General features: G+C 48.8%; 1 protein-coding gene across 2 annotated transcripts in view; it reads left to right on the plus strand.

Annotated features, from left to right (window-relative positions):
• The window catches only part of TG (thyroglobulin), a 249,030-nt gene that overhangs the window by 44,378 nt on the left and 181,449 nt on the right, over positions 1-23,203 (plus strand). The window contains exons 21-25 of one of the 2 annotated variants that reach the window (XM_077847310.1): positions 6,129-6,278; positions 10,892-11,062; positions 15,931-16,047; positions 16,688-16,803; positions 19,542-19,650. In XM_077847310.1, the coding sequence (XP_077703436.1) occupies positions 6,129-6,278; positions 10,892-11,062; positions 15,931-16,047; positions 16,688-16,803; positions 19,542-19,650 (663 nt within the window). The remainder of the gene's footprint in view (positions 1-6,128; positions 6,279-10,891; positions 11,063-15,930; positions 16,048-16,687; positions 16,804-19,541; positions 19,651-23,203) is intronic. The other variant, XM_077847311.1, reaches the window with a different exon arrangement.

The raw sequence follows: 23,203 nt of genomic DNA on the forward strand, positions 1-23,203 counted from the left end.
CACGAATATTTACCCCTCATGTTGGCCCCTGTTGATCCATTGTTCTGCCATTTGACAGATGATCAGGTTGAGGCTCCAGATGAAATGAAATAATGCGTCTATAATGTCTAGAGCCAGGCTGACTCAAAGGAGGGACTCGGGTTCACAAAACCACTCATCTGTGGGCATGTAACCTGAGGTCTTCTGGGATCAGAGCTCATGCTCTTTCTACCTCACAGAGCTGCCCCAATAAAAAGGATAAGAGGTAGGAACAGGAGTGGAAGGTATCTCCTGCCAGGGTAGGTGAAACAGGGTCACAGTGATGGAGGTGTTCAGAACACCCACCATTGTGTTCTTAGACTTACCATGAAGTGCCCTAGGCTCTAGGCTCTATTCCCGTGTGTGTGTGTGTGTGTGTGTGTGTGTGTGTGTGTGTGTGTGTCGGGGGGGTATGTTGGAGGCTGTATTTGCAAAAGCAAGGGCAAGAATCTGCTTTTATGGTCACCCCAGGGAATCCTGGGAAGGGGATCTGGAAACCCTACTTGGGTGCCCCCCCCCCCCGGAGTGTGGAGCCCAGAAAGGGAGGGGCAAGAGCTGGAGACACGTGCTAGTCAGGGGCCAAGGTCAGAAACCCTATACTGGTTCTGCTGAACCATGGCCCATCTCCTTCATATAAAATAGAGTGCTGGTCCTTCGCGGGAACTCTATTGATTATCAGGCTATTATTTCATGTCTAACAAGATGAGTAGCCCAGCTCCACTGGGAAGCTAAGCCAGGGGCACAGCAGTCTCATCTGAAGGATGTTAAGTGGTGGGGGCACTGGGTGTCAGAACCTGGGATGGCAGGGCTTCAGAGAGAGTGGGGACCACAGGGTGGCCTGGAAATGGGATGGAGTAAAAGGCTTTGTCTGGGCTATGCTGGCTACAGGACAGGAGTTGGCAACCTTGTTCCATCAAGGGCCAGAAATGCAAGTATTTTAGGCTTTGTAGACCATATGGTTTTTGACCCATGACTTAGCTCAGCCATTGTAGGGAGAAAAGCATGGGTGTGTTTTAATAAAGATTTATTTGCCAAGCAGAAGGTGAGTTGCATTTGGGTCACGCACCAAAATTGGCCAATCCTAGCTCTAGATAAAGCTTCATTCTGTTTTGCAGCTGCTGTGGCTTTTGATTGACTCAAAAGAATCATTGATCATGCCATTCACCCCCACCTCCTTACTCCAGATAGTTAGAAAGGTCTGAAATGGAATTCACAAAGGCAGCACCAATTTTTTATTTTCTCCAGAATCAATGATAATTTCTGTTTGTTATTTTCTATTTTTTAAAGATTTTATTTATTAATGAGAGACAGAGCGAGGCAGAGACATAGGCAGAGGAAGAAGCAGGCTCCCTATGGGGAGCCCGATATGGGACTCGATCCCAGGACTCTGAGATCTCGCCCTGAGCCGAAGGCAGATGCTCAACCACTGAGCCATCCAGGGTCCCTGTTATTGTTGCGAATATGGGCCTTCCTAGCATTTCTCTGATGCAGTGGGTCAGATATTATTAATCCTGTAGTGTGGGTGAGGTAGCCAGGGATACGCAGCTTAAGAATAGTAGGAAACTGCTCTTTGAAGCCAGGTGGGTTCAAGTCCTAGCTCCAATACCTTCTCGATGTGGGTCCTTCGGACATTGCTTATCCTTACTAGGCATCAGGGTGATAATACCTATTCCGTGGGGGTTGTGGTTTGCATAGCGTCATATAATCAATACAAGTACATCCCTTCGCACATGGCCAACTCTAAACAAATGGCCGTGTTAATTGGCCATACTGGGATCCAAACTCAGCTCTCCCAATTCCAGATTCCTTATCTGTCCTCTGCATCACACACCTCTCCCCTCGTGAAATCATGCTTGTATCTATTGGATGCTTGTATCTATTCTTATCGGCTCTTTTTCCCTCTGAGGCACATCTGGAACGCAGCTGTGAGGCTACAAGCAGAGCATTGTCCTGTGGAGCTGAAGCAAGGTTTCTGGTGTCATGTCAGGAGGGCTAATCTGTACGATCCCCCTGGAGGGCAGTGACTCAGGGGGTGAGGGGGACTCTCCACCTCCCGTGACTCATGTAGGCCTGGCAGCTTTTATCCAGGGAACAGATGCTGCAGGGAGGTAGGGGCTCTGCTGGCAGCTTTGTTGAGGTCAAAAAGGATTATTTCAGGATTACCTGCTGGCAGCCTTCATACCAGTTTGGTCCATTAAAGAGAATCTCAGAGAAATTGTCTGGATTTTCCATTTTCTGTTCCAGACAGCATTTACTTTCACTCATTCACTCCAACTTCTTATAATTGAGCTAGTTCTCCATGGTTTTTTTCCCCCCCAAAGTAATACGTTAGGTCTCGTTTCCTCCCCCACCCCTTCCTTCCTTCTTCCCATCTATGCGTGTGTTTATCCATCCAAGCTTTCAAAGCATAATTGTGTGTTAAACACCAGGTGACATACTCAGGGAAACAAAGGTCATAGGCCTGCTTTCAAAGAACTCCCAGTCTGGTTGGGGAGAGGTAAGCGAAAAGCCAGCTAAGTCTCAGGGAGAAAGCCTTTTCCTTCACAGTCAGGGTGGTCAGGGGAAGCTTGCTGGGGCGGCAGGGGCAGCACGAAGTCTTGAAAGGGGAGCTGGAATTGCTGCTCAGGTTAGAGCAGACAAGGAGTGGGGTGTGCGTGCATGTGTGTGTGTGACAAGGAGGGGGGTGTGCGTGCATGTGTGTGTGTGTGTGTGCACGCGTGCATCTGTGCTGGGTGCTGCAATGTGCTGGGAGCTGCAAGGCTGGAGGGCATTTCGGAGATGGAGATTCATGCAGGGGTTTATATGGCTGGAGAGTGGGGTGTGTGGAGATATGGCAGGAGGTGTGCCCAGAGAGATAGGCAGGAGCCAGGGTGGGAGAGGCCTGGGGCTAGCCAAGGGAAGGCCCTGCTAGGGGTCCCCAGGGGAGGATTTCGGGGTGGAGGGTGACAGGGCCAGGCAAGAGGTTGAGCAAAGCAGGCCAAGGATACTGGTTATACTTGCTCACAGATGTTTTCCATCAGCCGAGATGTGCCTGTCATTGTTAGGGGCCCGTGCGGACGGGTTGGTAGGAAGGGGGTAGCATGATCTGGAGGCTTTGGGAGGCTCTCGAACCCAAATCGGCCAAATTGTCTCATTTTATGAAGGAAGGACCTGAGACCAAAGGGGCTTCTGACAATTTCGTGGAGGGAGTTAATTGAAGGATAAGTGCCAACCTGGGGCTGTGGACAGAAGGGTTTTGGAAAGCCCACAGGGCAGGAGTGCGGAGGGAGAGTCCACACCTGCCGGGGGAGGGGTGAGGACAGGGAGAGTCCACACCTGCCGGGGGAGGGGTGAGGACAGGGAGAGTCCACACCTGCCAGGGGAGGGGTGAGGACAGGGAGAGTCCACACCTGCCGGGGGAGGGGTGAGGACAGGGAGAGTCCACACCTGCTGGGGGAGGGGTGAGGACAGGGAGAGTCCACACCTGCCAGGGCAGGGGTGAGGATTGGAGCCTCGGCCTCATTCTGTCTACACAGCTTCCCGCAGGTGGAAAGGCTTTGAAGCAGGACACAGTTTCCTTGCGCAGAATCATGAGGCCTAGGAGTTCTGTGCTCACAACCAAGTTAGTCCCTGCTCGCTTCGTCGGGTTGTCGGGTTTGGAGGCAGGACCCCTCGAGCTGTCAGAGAAGGCTTTGTTTTCCTTCAGCAATGAATTTGGAGACGGCTCGAAACTACAGTCACCGTCCTGGCGTTGAAATACTCGAGATGACCGGCGAGCTGACTCATAGGAGTAATGAAACCCCACTCTTGGCGGGGTGGGGGGTGGGGTATCGGTCGCTTAGAGCAGGCCGGAAAACACATCATTCAGTTTCCAAGATGTGTCTTGAGTTTCTGATTTACTCACAAGTGCCAAGTACGTGTACGTACCGGAGGCAGCGGTGGTGAAGTCAACCCTGGTCCACGTCCCACACGCCTGTGCTTGCTTCTTGGTGGAGGGAAGCTGGTGGGACTGGTGGATGGAGGGAAGGCTTTGGTTTGCAGAGAACCGGGCTCAATCCCACCTCTTTGACCTTACCACATGGTCCACCTTGACCTCGAGCTTCAGTAATCTCCAGTCTAGAAAGAAGATGGTGCCTTTCTCATAGGACCTGGAGATAACACATCGGAACAGTCTGGCACCATGCTTGGCATAGCCTCTGATTTTACTTCCCCACTGCCCTGTGCAGAAAAGCCTATGAGGGAGTCACGCAGGAATGTCCCAAGGCTCAGCTTCCTCATCTGCAAAGCAAGGATTAAATGCCAACTTCCGGAAACGTCCATGAAGCACCCAGCAGAGTGCCAGGCACAGAGAAAGTATCCTGAGGGTGGCCAAGCTTTCAGCTCAGCTACACTGGCCAGCAGGTCACTTCTGGAAGTCATTTGGCAATCTCATGGGAATACAACCCAGAACTACCCTTTCCCCAACCCTTGCTCTGAGCTATTAGAATCAATGTGGCCAAGTTCACATACTTATTTTTTTAAAGATTTTATTTATTTATTCACAAAAGACAGACAGACAGACAGAGACATAGGCAGAGGGAGGAGCCCGATATGGGACTCGATCACAGGATCCCAAGATCACGACCTGAGCCAAAGGCAGACTCACTGAGCCACCCAGCAGCCCCTAAGTTCATGTACTAATCTCAGAGCAGAACTCCTGGGCTCTAACTTCGAACTCTTGTGAGATAGGCATGTCCCCAGTTGGAGTTTCTGGTTTCTCAGCCCAGGTCATATTAGAGGAAGCAGGTTAGGAAAGACTGGGAGTAAAAGGAACAGAGAGCTCTGAGGATCTGCAGGTTAACAGGAGAGTGTAAGGAGGCGAGGGATGAAGCCAATGAGGCATCTTGGGAGCAAGATGCATGGAGGCTTCTCTCTCAGGGTCACACTTGGCATTTCTGAATAAATCAGAGGCCCAACAACTCAACAGTGAGGGCCTCCATAAATCCCACATGCTGGGTGTCCCACCTCACTGTGGTCCCGGATCTGAGCAACACAGGGGGAGGCTACCTGAGTCAAATGTGATGGTGCTGAATTGCTGAAATTGCCCTGTTCGGACAGAATGGGTACTGAGGCTGGCTCCAAGGAAGGACCCCCTCAAGTATAAAAATAATGTTGGGTGGGAGGATGGGTTCAATAGGTGATGGGGATTACAGAGTGCATGTGTCCTCATGAGCCCGGGGAGTGGGGGTGGAGGGATGCATGGATTTTCCCAGTCATGATACCATCCACCTGAAGCTAATATAACACGATATTGACCAACTGGAATTAAAACCAAAACTTGAAAAAATAGTGACCATTTGTTGAGCATGTGCAAGAGTCTGGCATTATGACCTGTGCCTTCTGCACATTATCAGTGCATTCCAATGAGATAGTTTATTCATACCTTTCACGGAGGAGAAAATGGAGCCTCCAAGAAGTCCAAAGTCCTGTGGGTAGGCCGGGAAGAGGGACTTGAGCCAATCTATCTGACCCCAAAATTTGCCTGCCCAGCTGTGCTTCGCCATGCCTTCACTAAGGGCAGCATTCCCATGGTAACCGAGCCATAGACCCTCATCTTTCGAGTTGTCCTCCAACCTCATCTCATGTCATTCTTCCCTTTGTCTGCTAAGCTTTGTCTGGCTTTGTAGCTGGCTTTGTCTGGCTTTCCGTTCCTCGAATGATTATTCCTTGTATAATCCAAACTCATTCCTACCTCAAGACCTTTGTCCTCACTCTGCCCTCTGCTTGGAATTCTTGCCTACCTCTTGCCTGGGGTGTTCCCCATCATTTGATGTCAAGCATCACCTTTCAGAGGGCTTCCTCACTCCATGTATTCCTCTCCTGCCTCACTTTACCCATACCTGAGGTTATCGTCTGACACCCTGTCATCCTACTAACCTGTCACCTCCTGGGGAGCAGGAACCTTGCCTGCCATTCTCACAGCTTGGCCTCGATTGTTGGAGCCTGACACGTAGCAGATTCTCCATGAGCACCGTTTACGTGAATGAGCCCTTGTGCTCTGTTGGGGTTTCGCGTACCCTGTGTGTTCTGAGGCTACAACTACAAAGCAAGAGGCTTCCCTTTAACATCATTTCTGTGTTTCTCTCTTCTAGTTAAGTGTCCCGAAGGAAGCTATTTTCAGAAGGAGATTTGCATTCCCTGTCCTGTTGGATTCTACCAAGAACAGGCAGGGAGCATGGACTGTGTCCCATGTCCCGTGGGCAGAACGACCATTTCCCCTGGAGCTTTCAGCCACACGCACTGTAAGTTCTGCAGGGTCCTGGTGTGAGAAACCCTACAATGCAATGAGGACATAGCAGAGTGGCTCAACCTTGCCACTATTGAAGCTTGGGGACAGAGCATTCATCTTGGGGACTGCCTCGTGCATGGCAGGATGTTTATTTAGCGACATCACTGACCCTTACCTATTAGAGGCCAGGAGCACACCCTCCCCGCAACTTGTCACAATCAAACATGTCTCCAGACATTGCTGAATGTCTCTTGAATGGGACACACAATTGCCTACCGTGGAGAACCATTGAGTACAGAGCGTCATAGTCAAAGGAGCACTGCCTCTCAATGCCTATACTCGGCCAGCATCTCGGCAAGATGTTTTATCTGTCTGACCCCAGACACATAAATGTTATTGCATTAAATTCTATCAAATTCCCTTCTGGGTAAATATTATTAGCCACATGTTTACAGATTAGAAGGGCTATGGCTCAGAGAAGTCATTTAACCAAAGTCACTTAACTAGGAGGTGACGTCACTGGCCTTTGTTTGATCTTGGCATTGTCTGATTCTGAAACTCCTGATTTTTGTAAGTCAACCTTATCAGATTGAGAGATGGAAGATATTTTCCACCCACAGTCATTACAAGTATGTAGCTCATATTACCTTTTAGGCCCTGTAAATTTGTCAGGACCGTGTGTATGTGTGGCTTTCCCATATGTCATGTGATTTCACTTGGCCTACTTACCTAATAGTCACCTGGGTATTGTTGGGTTTTTCCTAGTTAGGACCCACAGCGTGCCTTATTGTGTGCATCTTTCTTTCTTTCTTCCTTCCTTCCTTTTTTTTTTTTTTAAATTTTATCTTTTTATTCATGAGAGACACACACAGAGAGGCAGAGACACAGACAGAAGGAGAAGCAGGCTCCCTGTGGGGGAGCCCGATGTGGGACTCGGTCTCAGGACCCTGAGATTATGACCTGAGCTCAAGGCAGATGCTCAACCATTGAGCCCCCAGGTGCCCCTGTGTGCACCTTTCCATGTTAGTCTTAAATTGTGTTAACGTGAAGCAAGCCATTAATGCTTCAAATCTGAATAGATTTTAGAATGTTGAAATAATTATTCAAAAGAGATTAAGCCACCTTCCCTGGTAAGTTTCCTTAGGAGTACAGTGGGACTTCTAAGAAAACCAAAGGGATTTTTATAGGTCATGAGTCTGATATTCCTCTTGGAGATTACACTCTTCTCCAGGAAGGTTGAGTGTCCCTGACATCTGGACATCACCCTCAGCTTGCACACATTGATTTAGTCACACGTATGAGATGACTCGAAGTGTTATCACATTGCTGGAGGAATGCTTTTTGTTAAGGTTTTATTTATTGATTTGAGAGAGATAGAGAACATGAGCAGGGCAGAAGCAGAGGGAGAGGGAGAAGCCGACTTCCCAAGGAGCAGGGAGCCCGACTTGGAGCTTAACCCCAGGACTCTGAGATCATGACCTGTGCCAAAAGCAGACACTCAACTGACTGAGCCACCCAAGTGCCCCCAGAGGAAAGCTTTCTTGAAAAGTGAGCAGTGCAATGTGCTGATCCATGTTTATGGGGTGGCAGTGGGGTTGCTACAGAAATAACAAGGGCCAGAGGAGAAGCCTGAGGCTTGGCCCCAGTCATACCCAGGCTGTTCCTCAGTCATTCCCATTGGCACTGTGACTAAGGCCGTACCTCGTGTCTTCTCTGAATGTCAGCTTCCTTATCTATTAGATGGAGCCATGATACCTTGCTCAGAGGATGGTTATGAAGCATGTCTTAATCACTTCGGGATGCTCCATACAAATGACCCTAGACTGGGTGGCTTCAGCAACAGATGTTTATTTCTCATGGTTCTAGAGGCAGGAAGTCCACCATCAGGGCACTGGTCTGGTCAGATTCTTACTGAGGGTCCTCTTCCTGGCTGTGTCCTCATGCATCCTTTCCTTGGTGCGTGCGTACAGAGTGGGGGATCTCCAGAGTCTTCCTCCTTTCATAAGGGCACTGATGCCATCACGGGACCCCACTCTTATGACCTCTTCTAGACCTAATTGCCAAGGTCCTCCCTCCAAATACCACCACAGGGAAGGTTAAAGCTTCAACATAGGAATTTGAGGGAATGCAAACATTTGGTCCACAACTAAGTGGAATCCATTAAGATATTTTAAGAGAAGCCACAAGTATCATGCCCATCCCGCTTGGAGGATGAGCTTTGATTGCCTCTCTGTGCAGAAGTGGAGGGCTGTCATAGCCTTACCACTCTCCCGGGTATCTTCCTTGAATCACAGAATAGATTCCAGTGGATAAGTCTCCAGGGTCAGGGGTACAGTTTACGCTCTGAGTATATGTTTGTATCTAAGAATATCTCCATGACTCATTAGCATCACCATTCAGCCTGTCATCTTGCCTGATTTACGTTCTTAGATGGAATCATATGGAAGAGAAGACCCCTCCTGCCTTCTGCCAAGGAAGGTCTGCCAAGTTTTAAGTGATGTCAAGTGATTACAAGATTTTCTTTTTGTTGTTAGGCTAGCTTCTAGAATCTCAGTTCCTCTGCGTAGCTGACATCCGTATTACTGTTCTCACCCACAAATACTTTCCTCCTCTTGCAAGTCTACTGGATGATTTTGGAGCTTCTGTTGATAACCGAGTAGCTATTTATTTGTTGGCTTGTTTGTTTCTTGATGCTTTAATTCATACATAGCATGTGTGGCATGCGGAACGTTCTATTTAAAAAGAAGCCTTTGTAATCTCTCCACCAAAAAGTTGTGATTAATCCACGGTTAGTCATCTGACTAATAGTCTTAGAACATAGAAAACTAGATCTTCTCAAGGCCTGGGCTGCCTTGAAAGAACATTTTTTCACCTACTTCCCGGGCCTGGAGAACCAGGCCCAGGTATTCTCTTTTAAGATCATTACCAAAAATGTATTAACCACTTTTTTTTAATGCTAAGTTTTTATTGGTTGTATGAAACAAGTAGAGATACGTTCCCTGTCCTCAGAGAGTGTAGAGTCTGATAGGAAACGAAGTGTGTAAGTATACAGATAGGATGTGTGTAATTACTAATACAGTGGAGGTGATTGTTATATGCTGTTGTAGCAGCCAGCACCAGGTCTTGGGAGACATGTGGGGACTAACCGTGGGGCAGGTGGAGGTGAGACTTCTGGGCAGAAGAAATAATTTAAGCCCCCAAATAGAGGGATTTATCCATGGATTCAGCTGGTATTTATTGAGTGTTTTTTTGTGTCTTGGGGGGGTGTTTCTGGACCCAATTCCAGTGTGTGTGTGTGTGTGTGTGTGTGTGTGTGTGTGTGTGTGTGTATGTGTAGGAGGGGTCTCCCCACACCAACCACAAGCAGTTTAGACACTATCCTCTCAGAGACAGTACCAGATCCCACAGGTTGAGGCCTCAGCCCTATAAGACTGATCTCACCACCCCCATCCTGTCCCCAGTTGAAAGCCCAGGCTACTACCCCTGCTTCTCGTGGACAAGCTACGTGCTGGAAGCTCCACCAGACCCCTTCAGCTCAGGTGCCGACCCTAAGTCTGCATCGTTACGTGTACTTCCCACCAACTGGGTATACATCAGAGGCTCCCACTACCTCCTCCTTGGGTGTGATTAATTTGCTAGAGCGGCTCACAGCAACTCACAAAATCTCTTATTCCCTAGATTGTAGTTTATTCTATGGGATATAACCCAGGAACAGACAGGTAAGGGATGCATAGGGTGTCGTACAGGGAAAGGCGTGGAACTTCCATGCCTCTTGAGGGGCTCTGCTCTCCCCATATCTCCATGTGTTCACTGACCTGGAAGCTCTCAGAACCCCAGCCTTTTGGGGTTTTACGGGCGTTTCATTATATAGGCAAGCCTGACCAAATCACTGGCCACTGGTGAGTGGAGGTCAGGGGGAGATGCTGAGAATTTCAGGACTCTGATCACATGGTTGGTTGTCCTGGCAACCAGCCTGCATCCTTAAGAGCAGTCCAAAAGTGACCTCTGGAACATGACAAAAGATACCTTTATGGCTTTTGCCACTTAGGAAGCGCCAGGCGTGCTAAGGGGCTGGGTGCCAGAAAGGAAAGGAAGCCCAGATATACATTTCTTATTATAAATCACAGCATCTCATGGGGTGGGGGGTGGCCTGTACTATGTGTCAGACACTGAGCAAGACACTGAGATCCAGGAGGGAGCAAAACCAGATCGGGTCCCTGCCGGCTCGGAGCTTCTAGGGAGGGGGAGGCGGGCAGTTGTCAACCTTTCACTCACACAGACAAATGGAAATAAAAACCACCGTGCTCCGGCAATGAGGAGAGAGGTGTGGAGGGAGGGAGGGGGTGACAGTTGGATGTCAGGGGCTTGGGGCCTCCCTGAGGATGTGACGATTGAGCTGAGGGCTGATGGGCGGTGAAGGGTTAACTCATTGAAGACAGAGCAGAAGGAGGACCTGGGGGTGGAACCACGTGAGCAGAGCCTGTGATTGAGACCCGGTGTCCCATCCGAGAAGGAGCCCCCCGGGCCCTGCATGCCGTGTGGAGCGTGAGAACACGGTGTGTGCGTGGAGTTAGCCGGGCGGAGCCAGGTCCCGTCGGTGATGCTCCGTCTGCATCTTGGTTCCAGGTGTCACCGACTGTCAGAGGAGTGAGGTGGGCCTGCGGTGTGACCAGGACGGCCAGTACCGAGCCAGCCAGAGGGACGGGGCCGGCGGGAAGGCCTTCTGCGTGGACGGCGAGGGGCGGCGGCTGCCCTGGTCGGAAACGGAGGCTCCGCTCACCGACTCCCAGTGTCAGAGTACGTGCTGGGGGTGCAATCAGCCACGGCCCTGGGGAGAGGGCACGTGCTCTCCAGGGCTCCCTGGAAAGGGCAGAGACGTGTGGGCTGCATTCGTCCCCGGCTTTTTATTTTGGCAATATTTAAGCTACATAGGATAAGGATACTTGAAAGAATAGTGGGAGGAACAAGTCACCTGCCACTTAGATCCAAAAATTGTTAGCATTTTCCTCTCTCTCATTCTTTCGCTCTTTTATTTTTGATCGTCGGAAAGTAAATTTCCAGACATCACGAAACTTCAGCCCCAGATACTTCGGTGTGTATGAGATGGGAGTTTAAAAATAATTAACGAGCTGAGTTTCCCTTTCTTGTGGGCTGTGTGCCCTGAAGAGCTGGTCAGCTTTTCTCTCTCACCTGGATGTCGTGGGAAGACTTGAGAGCCGGTCCTGGTTTCAGAGCTTACTTGCTGGGCGACCCAGAGCAAATCGCTTAACTTCTCTGATCCTCCATCACCCCAGCAGCCTCCTGACCCTGTAAGGGCTAATAGGATCCTATGAGGATGGTAAGCAATCATTGAGCACCACTGTGCGCCAGGCACAGCTCTTCAATGACATGATGGGACAGTCCACTTGTCCTACGTTTCTAGGACAATCCTGCCTCCTCTGTTTAATCAAGAAGCAGGCAGAGGCAATCTTTAAGTGCCTATAATTCTGCTCTCTGCAAGTCTCCAGGATGTTGCCCCCCCATTCCACAGAGTCGCCTTCCTGGCTGAGGTCTGGCTGACATTCACGCACCTGGCCAGCCAGGGCCAGCACTGGCTGCCCGTCTCTCAGATTTCTGTGTAAGACAAGGGCCTGATGTTCGCGGGCTTACTATGTGCCAGGGCCCATGCCAGGCAGTCATGAGTGATCCTCCCATTGCTTCTGAGGGGTAGATATTATCCCCGGGAACTTAGCTGAAGAAACTGAGGCAGAGAACATCTAGGTGACTTACCTTCGTCACTAGTCAAGACATATATCTCAAATTTGAACCAAGGTGTGTCCCACCCCCAAACCCATTCTTTCCATGACACCAATCTGCTTCTGCTTAGATCTATCTGCTTCCTTGGGAAGCACACACCTGCACATGTACACATGCACCTGTACACACATACTTGCACACACAGCCTACCTACTTTCTGGGAAGTGGGGACAGCTGATCACATAGAATACCTGAGAAAATTCAGTTGAGACGTTTTCATTTTGTAATGCTCAGAATAATCATTCCCTCCTCCAGAGAAGTGTTAGTGAATCTCAAAGATGTGTGTATGTGTGTGTGTGTGTGTGTGTGTGTGTCCCCCCATGGATAAACTGAAAATCCAAGGAAAGTGTAATTCTTTGTTCCCGTATTCCTCTTCTTGGGCAGAAACAGCACTCAGGGGAGTTAACGCCTGAAGGTGCAGTAGGACATCAGGCAGGCTGATCTCAGCTGCCCTCCACGGGTGAGGGAGAGGCCTTCCTCAGCGGGAGCAGTTTGCTCGGCCCCTGGCAACTCCTGGCCATTCTGGGATCATCACCTAAACACTTACCTTTTAACTGCACTCCGCTCGGCTTCCCTGTCAATGCCTCAGTGGCCAGGATTGCAATCTGCACTTGCGAAGCATTTCAGGCTTCGTTCAGCCCTGGGTTTATCCAGAGCAAAAAGGACAGCTTCATCTCTGGTCCCAGAAGCCTTTATGAGGAGCAGCTCAGCCTTGTCAACTCTGATGATGCCTCTGGGAGGCTCTGGCTTCTTATGCAAAGCTCAGGAATTTATGGTTTCCCTCTCTGAATATTCAGGAGGATTTCCATGTTAAGAAGCTGAGTTCCTACCGGGATATCAATAGCCTCTTCTTGGAATCCAATAGAGCTTCATCCTCTTTGGGAGTAGGATTACAGTCCTATTTGTGAGGCTTTTGTCCCGCAGAAAAAAACCCAGGCTGTAGAGGTCAACTGCATCATGGGGGGAGATCTGTCCCCGTCCCACCTGCTGTGTCCAGGCCTGGGTTTTCACCCCCGGGGATTGTCCTCCTGCTCCTGTGTGGCCCTTCTCAACAATTTTTCTACAATGCTTCAGTACAGTTATTCTACAAGGCAGATCTGTTTATGTAACGCCCTTTACCACTCTTCAGTGGCTCCACACTGTTCCTGGGATAAAGTAAAATTGCATACCTCACCCTCCTCTCTGGGTTCTAGCCTCCTTAGATAATATCACCCTTTGTGGCTAGGACTGCATCTTACCTTTTATTCTATTCCACAGTCCTTGGTGCTTGTCCTCAGAATGAATGAAATGCTGTAGTTATCTGGGCCTCTTCCGAATGATTTCCTAAAAGCCATCAGGGAGGGAGAGGCTCTCACCACCCCAATTCCCACAGCCAGTTTGGGGGCCCTGACAGCTAGGCAGGTGTCCTCGCAGGGGGCAGAGGGACTCTGCACTTACTGAATTGCTATTACGTACCAGCTTTTCCACGCTCTTCTGTTTAATCCTCACAACCACAACACCGGGGCTCTTGGAGATTGAAATGTGTGCCAGGTCGCAGAGCTGGTGAGGGGTGGCGGCGACAGGGCTTGCACGGGGGCCGACTCTGGAGCTGGGCTCTTCCCCCACTGCCTGCTATGTCCCCCTCATGGCAGTCCCCGCCACATCTCCGTAGCGCCTATGGCAAACCCTTAGGTTACCCAAGAGTGAGTTGCTTACTCACCAACCCTGGCCACTGGATATATTGAGCTCAAAATCCTTTAATTCTACATCTGGTTCTCTAATTCTGCTCTTTGCCAACCCAGGCCCAAGACTTCATACAGCACATCAGGTGCCCAGAGGTATAGGCCTGCTGCTGAGATCACCCCGTCTTGCAAATGTTCTCTCCAAGCTTCCTGGTGCTGTGACGATCTTGGCAGTCACTCATTCTTCAATGCATCCATGTAATACGCAGGAACTAGTGTCTGTCACTGTGCTAGCTAGCGGCTGTTCAAATATTCTTGGAACATTGTCCTTGCCATGGAAAGAGACAGGTGGGCAGGCCTGGTGCCCCAGTGGTTTAGTGCCGCCTTCAGCCTGGGATGTGATCCTGGAGACCCGGGATTGAGTCCCACATTGAGCTCCCTGCATGGAGCTTGCTTCTCCCTCTGCCTGTGTCTCTGCCTCTCTCTCTCTCTCTCTCTCATGAAGAAATAAGTAAAATCTTTTAAAAAAATTAAAAATTAAAAAAAAAGAGACAGGCACATACATGGCCATGGTCAAATATGATGATGTGCACTCATGTTGACCCTCTATGCTTTCCCAAGACATTTATAAATATCTGCTAAGTAAAAATTTAGCATGTAGGAAATTATGCCAATAGGCTACAAATCTGCCAGCTAACTCCATATTCTATGAAAGTATCAGCAATTTAGTGCATGGTTTGTTTCCGTTCTGTTTGGCAATGAGCTTCCTTCACAGAACGCTATAAAATGAAGATCTTCATTATCAAGGTGTCCCTTTTGCAAAAACCAGCAGATTGTCTAACTGAAGTGCTAAATTGACTGCATTTTCAGCCTCTGGGAAGGCTTCAGTTGGAAACTGAAAGACCAGTCAAATTTTGTTTAGTCTACTACAGTGTCGGGAGCATCTGTTTATACCAATTAAACTTCAGGGACAAAGGGTTGAATATAGCTTGGTGTTTGCTGGACTGGAGCCTGCAGTCTTTACAAACAAGATAGCAAGGGGTGTAAAAATTTTTTAAAAAGAGAGATAAAGAGATTGGAGCACAAGAGTTGAGTGTGGGCTAAGCACATTATCTTGGCGACTTCAGTGATCAACATGGAAGGAATCCCTTGTAAAATTAGAATATTTTCTATATAAGAATTTGTGAACATTTCACACATGCTATTTCTCTCTTATTAACATCCTCTCTCCCAATTTTATCCCAAAAGGAATAAACTTTTTTTCCTGAGCTTATTGTGAAAGTGGAGAAGAGGTTGCTCTGGGTGGTCTTGGATTCATTGACGTGATAAAAACCAATCCAGACATAAGTCTGTTTTATAAAGCAAGAGATGTGTATGAGAATGGGTGCTTAGGTGCATGCTTATAATTCTGTCTGCAAAAAAACTAATCCTGGTGTACTTTGGGGCATGCTTTTTGATAGTTATTTGCAAAACATTGACACCTCTGGGCACCTTTGGTTTCAGAAATGAGTCTCATTCCTTGAGAGTTACCTGCAGTTCTTTTCACTTGGTGAAGAATGAGTTTCAAGTCCCAGCACCTTGAGATCTTATATTTATTTCTTCTCACCTGGTTGGCTCCCCCAGCGTGGGACTCTCATTCCTACCAGAGAATAACTCAGGCATGTCAATAGTAGCTAGAGAAACAGATGCTGATCTATCACTTAAACAAATACTATCATGAACATGCCTGAGCCACATGACACATCTTTAGATTTACATGAACCCACATGCGCCTGTTTTATTTGTCTTTTAAAGGATAACTTCCCTCTTTCCAGAAGGAATAAAGATTGCTTCATGGAAAGAAAATTTTCAACAAAATAATCACAAGATAATTAGCACTCAAAGATCAGGACAAGAAAATATAAATTTAGGTAGAAAATCAGTATCAATGAGAAAAGATGAGTTGTAGGGAAGAACGTAAATGTTAAACTTTCTCCTTACCTCCTGGCGATGAGGTAGCACAAGGAGACATGATAACACATAGCTCTCTGAATCAGATATGAGGCAGCGTGCTGGAACTGTTTTAAAAGGGAATTCCCCTCCTGGGGACATTTGTGTGACCAAGGGCTGTGAACGGGAAGTGATTTCTTGACCTGACTCTCTCTTGGCTTCTCCGTAGAGATCCTCTCCCCTTTAGAATCAGATTTGATCAATCTGCTTTCCTTTCAGTGATGCAGAAATTTGAGAAGGCTCCAGACTCTAAGGTGGTCTTCAGTGCCAATGTCACTGCGGTGGGCAGGTCCAAAGTTTCTGGCTCTGGGTCCCCCCTGCTGCAGTGCTTGACAGGTAAGGGGTGGTGCGGAGGTGGGCACATGTAGAAATAGGCTCTGCTGACCTGGGCAAGAGAAATCGAGCAAAACCATTGAAACCATAATGAAAAATCACACTGTATCAAAACACTTGGTAAATCAATTGATTCCCCAAATGTGCATCCAACTCTGAAGTGAAGCTAACTCTTAGCTTCACTTCAAAGTTGGTAATGCATCCGCCATGTACCAAGAACAATGCAGCACCCAATGTAAGGGTGCAGAAATGAAGGCCGTCGGTTCCTTGTAGACTTACTTGTCCAGGTTGGGAGAGCATGTCTGTGAACATTTTTTTAAATTAAATTGATTATTTTATTAAAGTGACATCTATAGAAGCAAAATATCTAATATTTTAATGTATGTTCCACCAACCATGTAAATGACTCTAAGTGTCACTTAGCCAGCCAGGCTAGAGACAGGTCATAGCAACCACTGTTTATTGAGTGTGTATGTTTACAAGGATTATCTCATAACCCTATAGTCGAGGAAGATTACTATTGTCCATGTTAGGGGTGAGTGTGTGCTTGGGTGTGTTGGGGGCAGGAGGTGGGGGTGTGTGTCCGTCTGTCCTCAGAATCACCTGAGAGAGACAGGTGCTGACCGGCCCATGGTGCTCGCAGACTGTGCTTTGGATGAGACCTGCAGCTTCCTCGCGGTGTCCACGGCGGGATCCGAGGTCTCCTGTGATTTCTATGGCTGGACAAGTGACAGCATCGCTTGCACGACTTCTGCGCAGGTGAGTCCTGGCAGTTGTGTGGGGTTTCTGCATCTCGTCCCTTCTGTCTCAGATATGCTCTGGCTGGCTGGATGTCAGGCTTTGGGAAATGGGGACCACAGTGGCCCGGGGATAGCTCAGGACGCAGCTGTCCGCAGGAGCGTCCATCTGAGAAGGATCGCTTTCTGACACATGAGTCAGAGGGAATGTCAATGAGGAGCACTCCTGTCTGGTACCCACCAGCTTATCTCACCGGGAAGTGTGGGTACTGGGCATGATGGGACATTGTCCAGAGCCCTAAATACCATCTGTCTCTCTGAGTCCCAGACCCCGGCATTCCTTTCCAAGGTAGAAGTAAAATATGATTATAGCTTAAAAAGAAAAATGTTAAATATTAGTTTGAACCACACGAATAGCTGGGTCTGGAGGTCAAAGCTGGCAATTTTCACTGTTACCATGAATTAGGACAGAAGAATATGCGGAGGAAAGCAGTTGTCCCAACTTCCCAGCTCTTAACCACATGAAAATCTTCATTTTTACTCTTCAAGTTTCTCAGGGAAACTTCTGGAAAACTTCTAAGTGTTTATAAGCATCTTTTTTTTTTTTTTTTGGTTTGTTTACATGCTAATATCTTATATTATTTTCTACCCTGATTTTCTCACATAATGTTTAACTATTTTTTTCTTTTTAAGATTTTATTTATTTATTCATGAGACACACACACACACAGAGACAGAGACATAGGCAGAGGGAGAAGCAGAGGGAGGAAGCTTTAAACTTTAAACTTGCAGAGCTAACATTGCCTTGACTACTGTGCGTCTTCTGTTAGCTTCTCGAACCCTCACCAGAAGCCTGTGAAATCAAGCCTTGATGTTACAGATGAGGAGTCTGAGGTCAGGAAGCTGCACGTGGTTGGGATTCAGTCCAAGACACACCCCATCCCACCTCTTGTCTAGCTCCTGCAGACCCTGGCTCAGGTCCTAAAATTCAGAGGCCCACCTTCCATGATCTTTCTGGGATGTCGCCAGTGAACACACACTCACACCTCTGCACAGGTGCAAGTGCAATGGGTACGCAATCCACCAGTATTGGTGATATTGCAAAACACAGCTAACACAGCTACATGTCCTTTAAAAATCTGAAATAAAGGGGAGCCTGGGTGGCTCAGTTAGTTGAGCATACTCTTGATTTCAGCTAAGGTCATGAGTTCAAGCCCCATGTTGGGCCCTGTGCCCAGCAGGGAGTTTGCTTGAGATTCTCTCTCTCTCTCTCTCTCTCTCTTTCCCTCTGCCCCTCCTCTCTCTCATGCTCTCTCTCTCTTTCTCTAAACAGATAAAATCTTTTAAGAAAATGTGAAATAATCTATATACATCCATACAATGGATTGGTATGCTGCTGTTAAAAAGAACAAGGTTCATTTTAAAGATGTAGAAAGTTAAACACTGGGACACCTGGGTGGCTTAGAGGTTGAGTGTCTGCCTTCAGCTCAGGTCGTGATCCCGGGGTCCTGGGATTGAGTCCCGCATCGGGTTCCCCACAGGGAGCCTGCTTCTCCCTCGGCCTGTGTCTCTGCCTGTGTCTGTCTGTGTGAATAAATAAAAATAAAATCTTTAAAAACAAAAAAGATTCTCTTTCCCTCTGCCACCACCCTCCCAACCCCACATGTTTGATGTCTTTTGAAAAAAAAAAAAAAAGGATGCAGAAGTGCAGGACTCTCCCCTCCAGAGGCCCTTCCTTCTCCCCTCCCAGGCGCCATCATCCCTGCACTGAGCTCAGGTCTTCTAAAAAGGAAGAAGAGCAGTTGCCTTCAGATAGCTTTGCTTTTAGCCCCTACCCTTTGAAGATTGCTGGTTGGGCGACCTTGAGGGGAGGGCGAAACACAGGGAACAAAACACAAATGGATAAGAACAGACTTATCCTGCTACCATGCGAGTGCTGGAAAGAGTCAGAGAGAGAGATCGGAGATTAGTGAGGAAGGCAAGGCCTTTGGAGGTCTGGCCTCATTTCCTGGCTTAGGAATCTTCCTTTTTTTTTTTTTTTTTTTTAAAGATTTTTATTTTATTGAATCATGAGAGACACACACAGAGAGAGAGAGAGAGAGAGAGGCACAGGCATAGGCAGAGGGAGAAGCAGGCTCCCTGCAGGGAGCCTGACGTGGGACTCGATCCTGAGTCTCCAGGGTCATGCCCTGGGCTGAAAGCGGTGCTAAAGCACTGAGCCACCGGGGCTGCCCACGAAGCTTCCCTTGATCCTCACCCGATACAGGCTGCACCTGTCAGGACTTCCAGGAACTGTCCCTGCCTCTCTGTCCTCCCCCTCACTCTACCTCTCAGGACTGACTGTCTCCGAGAACCACAGGCTCTAGTCCTCAAAACGCCACCAAATTCCTTGGCTTCACTTCTGCTGTTGCCTTTGCTTAAAATCCCCCCTTTTAAATTTCCAATGGGCGAACTCTTACCCATACGTCAGTACCCCACCCAGATTCACTTTTCCTGGGAGAATGGTCTTGCTCTCCCTTCTCCATAGAATCAACCATTCCCTCTTCTACAGTTACCTCCTCTTGAATCTGATGTGTTCTTTGCAGCCGACACTCTGGGCTGGAATTCACTGCTTACATGTCTGTGTGCTCCAAAACTGGGAGAAAGTCACGGCCAGGAATCTTGCCCCAGTGCCTCAGCCACGATCACAGTTTGATAAATGTCTGTTGAATTGAAATGACCATCGTGAGGTAATAGTAATGAGCCTCTTTCCACCTCCAGCATCAGGACACGTTGGGGAACTCAGAGGCCACCAGCTTCGGAAGCCTCAGGTGCCAAATGACAGTGAGGAGTGGGGCTCAAGACTCTCCGGCTGTGTATCTGAAGAAAGGTAGGTTGGTCGAGCTGGATGCTTGGGGGCCGCAGTGGCTTAACCTACCTGACCAGTGTTTGGGGCTGCTTCCTGGAGCTTCGCACTCCCCTCCCTTTGCTCTCCAGCCTCTCTGGGGGTCATCAGACCTTCTCACAAGGGTGCAAACCTCCAGGCACTTCGCCCCTCACCAGCCCTGCTCACAGCCTCCATGCAGCTGCACTGTGCATGCATATTATCTGGGGGGGAGGGGGGGCTTGAAAAATGCTGGTGCTGAGTCCCTACATCAGGGCTGGGCCAGATGCTGCCTTTCTAATAACCTCTCGGGGATGCTAAAGCTGCTGGCCCCAGGCCCACGCATTGAGTAACAAGGATGTTTATCTTATCTCACAATTTACAGCTCATTCCCCCAAACATCCTTCATCTACCCTCACAGAAATCCTCAGGGGAAGGCAAGATCCTATGATCCCGATCTTCGCCCCTGTTTTACAGATAAGGAAACTGAGGCTCAGAGAGATTAGAAGACTTTTGCAAGGTCATGCTGTTGATAAATGGGGGAGGTGGGTTTGAACCTAAGTGTGCCTGAATTCCCCTGCATGGCTTCACAGAGCGGAGACAGGGAAGCCCGCCCTCCTCTGCCCTCCGGCTGGCCTCCTGCCGTCTCTCCATCAGGGCCAAGAGAGGGGCCAGCCCTGCAGAGGGTGAGCCCTGGGCCTCGGCTAGGTTCCCCATGAACGGGGACTCTCCTCTGCTCTCCTGGCCCTCCTTCCTCCGGTTCAGGGTGAGGTGCTGGAGCCGGCCGGCCTGGGCCAACCCCAATCTGGTCAAGGCCCTCGACATTCGCTGGGCTTCCCTGTCCTCGCTAGTAAAATAGGAGTCGCAAGTGAACCAAGGAGATTGGGAGGTCTGGAGTGAGGAGGTCTGTGCTTTTAGAACAGTGCACAGCATCGGGTAAATAGCAGGTGCAGGAGATTTCTGAGATCCTTTTCATCCTTGCTGACATGTCTCCTGGTGACCTGGGGTAAGACTGCGGACCAGAAGGCAGCCCAGGAGGCCGGACTTGAGACCTAGGGGTTGGCATGGAGGGTGGTGGCAGGCATGTGGCCTCCCAGGTCCCTAGCTTGGGCGGCCTGGATCCCAGCAGCTACTGGACAGCTGGCAGCTCGCGGAGACAGTGCCACGGCCCGGGCACTGAGCCTCGGCTGACCTTGGGATCGGTCCGCAGCCCACGGCAGGGACAAATGCCTGTGGCTCTTTGTCTCTGCACCTTCAAGTCCCCAAATCCCTCCATCCTGTCTCAGGGGAGGGCTCCCATGGGAGAGTGGAGTCCAGCAGAGCTGGGATTTCTCTCATCTGGGGTCAGCATGACGAGAATTCCTGCCCCAGTGTTTATTCCAATTATCATTATTTTTTTTAATCTGTTAAAAAAAAGAAGATAACAGAGCATAGAGATTTTTTTTTTTCCTAAAAAAGGAAAACCAAAATCAAACAACCTGTCCCCAAAATGTTCTTTAAAACTAATCCTTGGCCTTTTTTCCACATTAAAAAAAAAAACAAAAAACAAACACAACTCTAGTTTTTTCTCATGTTTGTTCTTATTTGTCCTCATCTCCTGAAAGTTTATACTTGGGGGAAGATTGCAAGGGAAATTGAGAAGCTTCCTTGCTGCCAAACTAAATCAAGGCAGACCTGTTTTTTGCTTTTTTTGTTTTGTTTTGTTTTGCTTTTTTTTTTCCCCCAAGCAGAAAATACACAGACACAGTCATTCTGCATCCTAAGATAGCAAACAGCGAAGGGACGTTCAGACTCCTGCCTCCTCGCCTACGAGCACTATCTCTGCTCAGGAATCACTTCTTTAGTTTTTATGCCATGAAGTAGGGACAAAAAGTCACAGGTGAGGAGGAATATATACAGTTTTTGAGAATATTTTTTGAGTATATCCCACATCAGTGGCACCTGGTATAGGTAGGCAAATGCATCCATTCATGCACCTGACCTTTAGTGACCCGGAACACAGGGCCCTTTGATCCATCTTCTGGTACCATCCTGTTGACACCCACTTAAAATCTGTGGCCTGGAGCATGGAGCAGCAGCCCCGTGATTTTTCAGACTTGAAGGAAGACAGTGCTCAAAGGCTCCTTCCAGTTGGGCTAGCCCAACCCCCTCGTTTCACAGATGAGGACTAGAAAGTGGAGGCATCTTGCCACTCCATCAAGGTGGAACCGGGGACGTCAGGGCACAACCTCCCCGAGCTCTGAGTTATCCCCCAGACCTGCCCCATTACCGCTGTGCGGATCTGCTCGGCGTTGGCACTTCCCATAGATGTTGACTGAGGTCCTGTGGTGTGGTATACCCTGTGGACGTAGCTGTGGAACAAAACATAATCGCTGACTGATACAGCCGTCGATGCAGCAATAAGATCATTTTGGACGGTTCAAAGTGCTTTGATGAAATGAAACAGGACAGTGGGATGAAGACGGACGTAGGCTTCCTGGAACAGTCAGATTCATGGCGATGGGAAGTGAAACAGTGGTTACGAGGGTGGGGGGCTAGGCGGGGATGGACAGCTGGGGTTCGACAGGTGTGCAGAGCTTTATTTTAGGATGAAGCAAAAGTTCTAGAGATGGATGGTAGTGATGGTTACACCACAACACAAAAGGGTTAAATGCCATTGGACTATCCACTTAATGGGGTCAAAATGGTAAATCTTGTGTTGTATATATTTTTATCACAATTTAAAGAGGGAAAGAAAGGTGAACATTCATTGCTGCCAGTTGGTCAGGGAAGGAGCTTCAGAGGAGGGGATGTTGGAACTGAGACCAAAGGAATAGGAGGCTCCTGCCATGCAAAGACCTCAGGGCATGAGATTCCCCGTGCCGGGTGACGTGGAGGCTGCCAGGAGCTGCTGAGGGAGAGAGCCCTACAGTCCAGGGCTGTCCCGTGGAACTTTCTGCGGTGATGGGAACGTTCTATAAACCTTTGCTGTCCAAAATGATACCCAGCGGCCACCCAGGTACCCAGCACTTGCTGCAACACGAACGTCAGTGAGCTGAAACAGATACTGAAATGGTCACATATGCCTGGCGACTACTACAGTGTTGGCTGGTGGCGAGTGGCTCTGGGGACTCTCAGGCTGGTGGGGGAAGCAGGCACTGTCCTGAGTAGCTTAAGGACAGGGTGAAAGATGATAGAGCCTTGCTATCTAGGGAGAGAGAAATGAATTCTAACTGTAAAAAATCAATCAGGGAGATAGACCCTTGATATTAAGCTGGATTTGGTGAAGGATGGGCTGGGGCTCTGCAGGCAGAGTTCATGACAGGGCAGTCGGGCAGAGGGGGTGGTGGGAACCCCTGCTAGGGTAAGATGTGGCTTTCTGGAGACTGTACAGTATCTGCTGAGCATCACTAAGTGCCAGGCTCATTGCTCAGCCTCTCAGTGTATGGACTATCTTTTCATCTACTCAGTGTCTACGAAGCCTACACACTATTACCCCTATTGAACAGATGGAGAAGTTGAGGCTCTGGAATGCTTCAGGGATTTGCACTCAAGCCTGTCTCATTCTGCAGCTTGTATT

Source organism: Canis aureus, chromosome 14 (genome assembly GCF_053574225.1).
Source record: "Canis aureus isolate CA01 chromosome 14, VMU_Caureus_v.1.0, whole genome shotgun sequence".
In the NCBI taxonomy this organism is placed as follows: domain Eukaryota; kingdom Metazoa; phylum Chordata; class Mammalia; order Carnivora; family Canidae; genus Canis; species Canis aureus.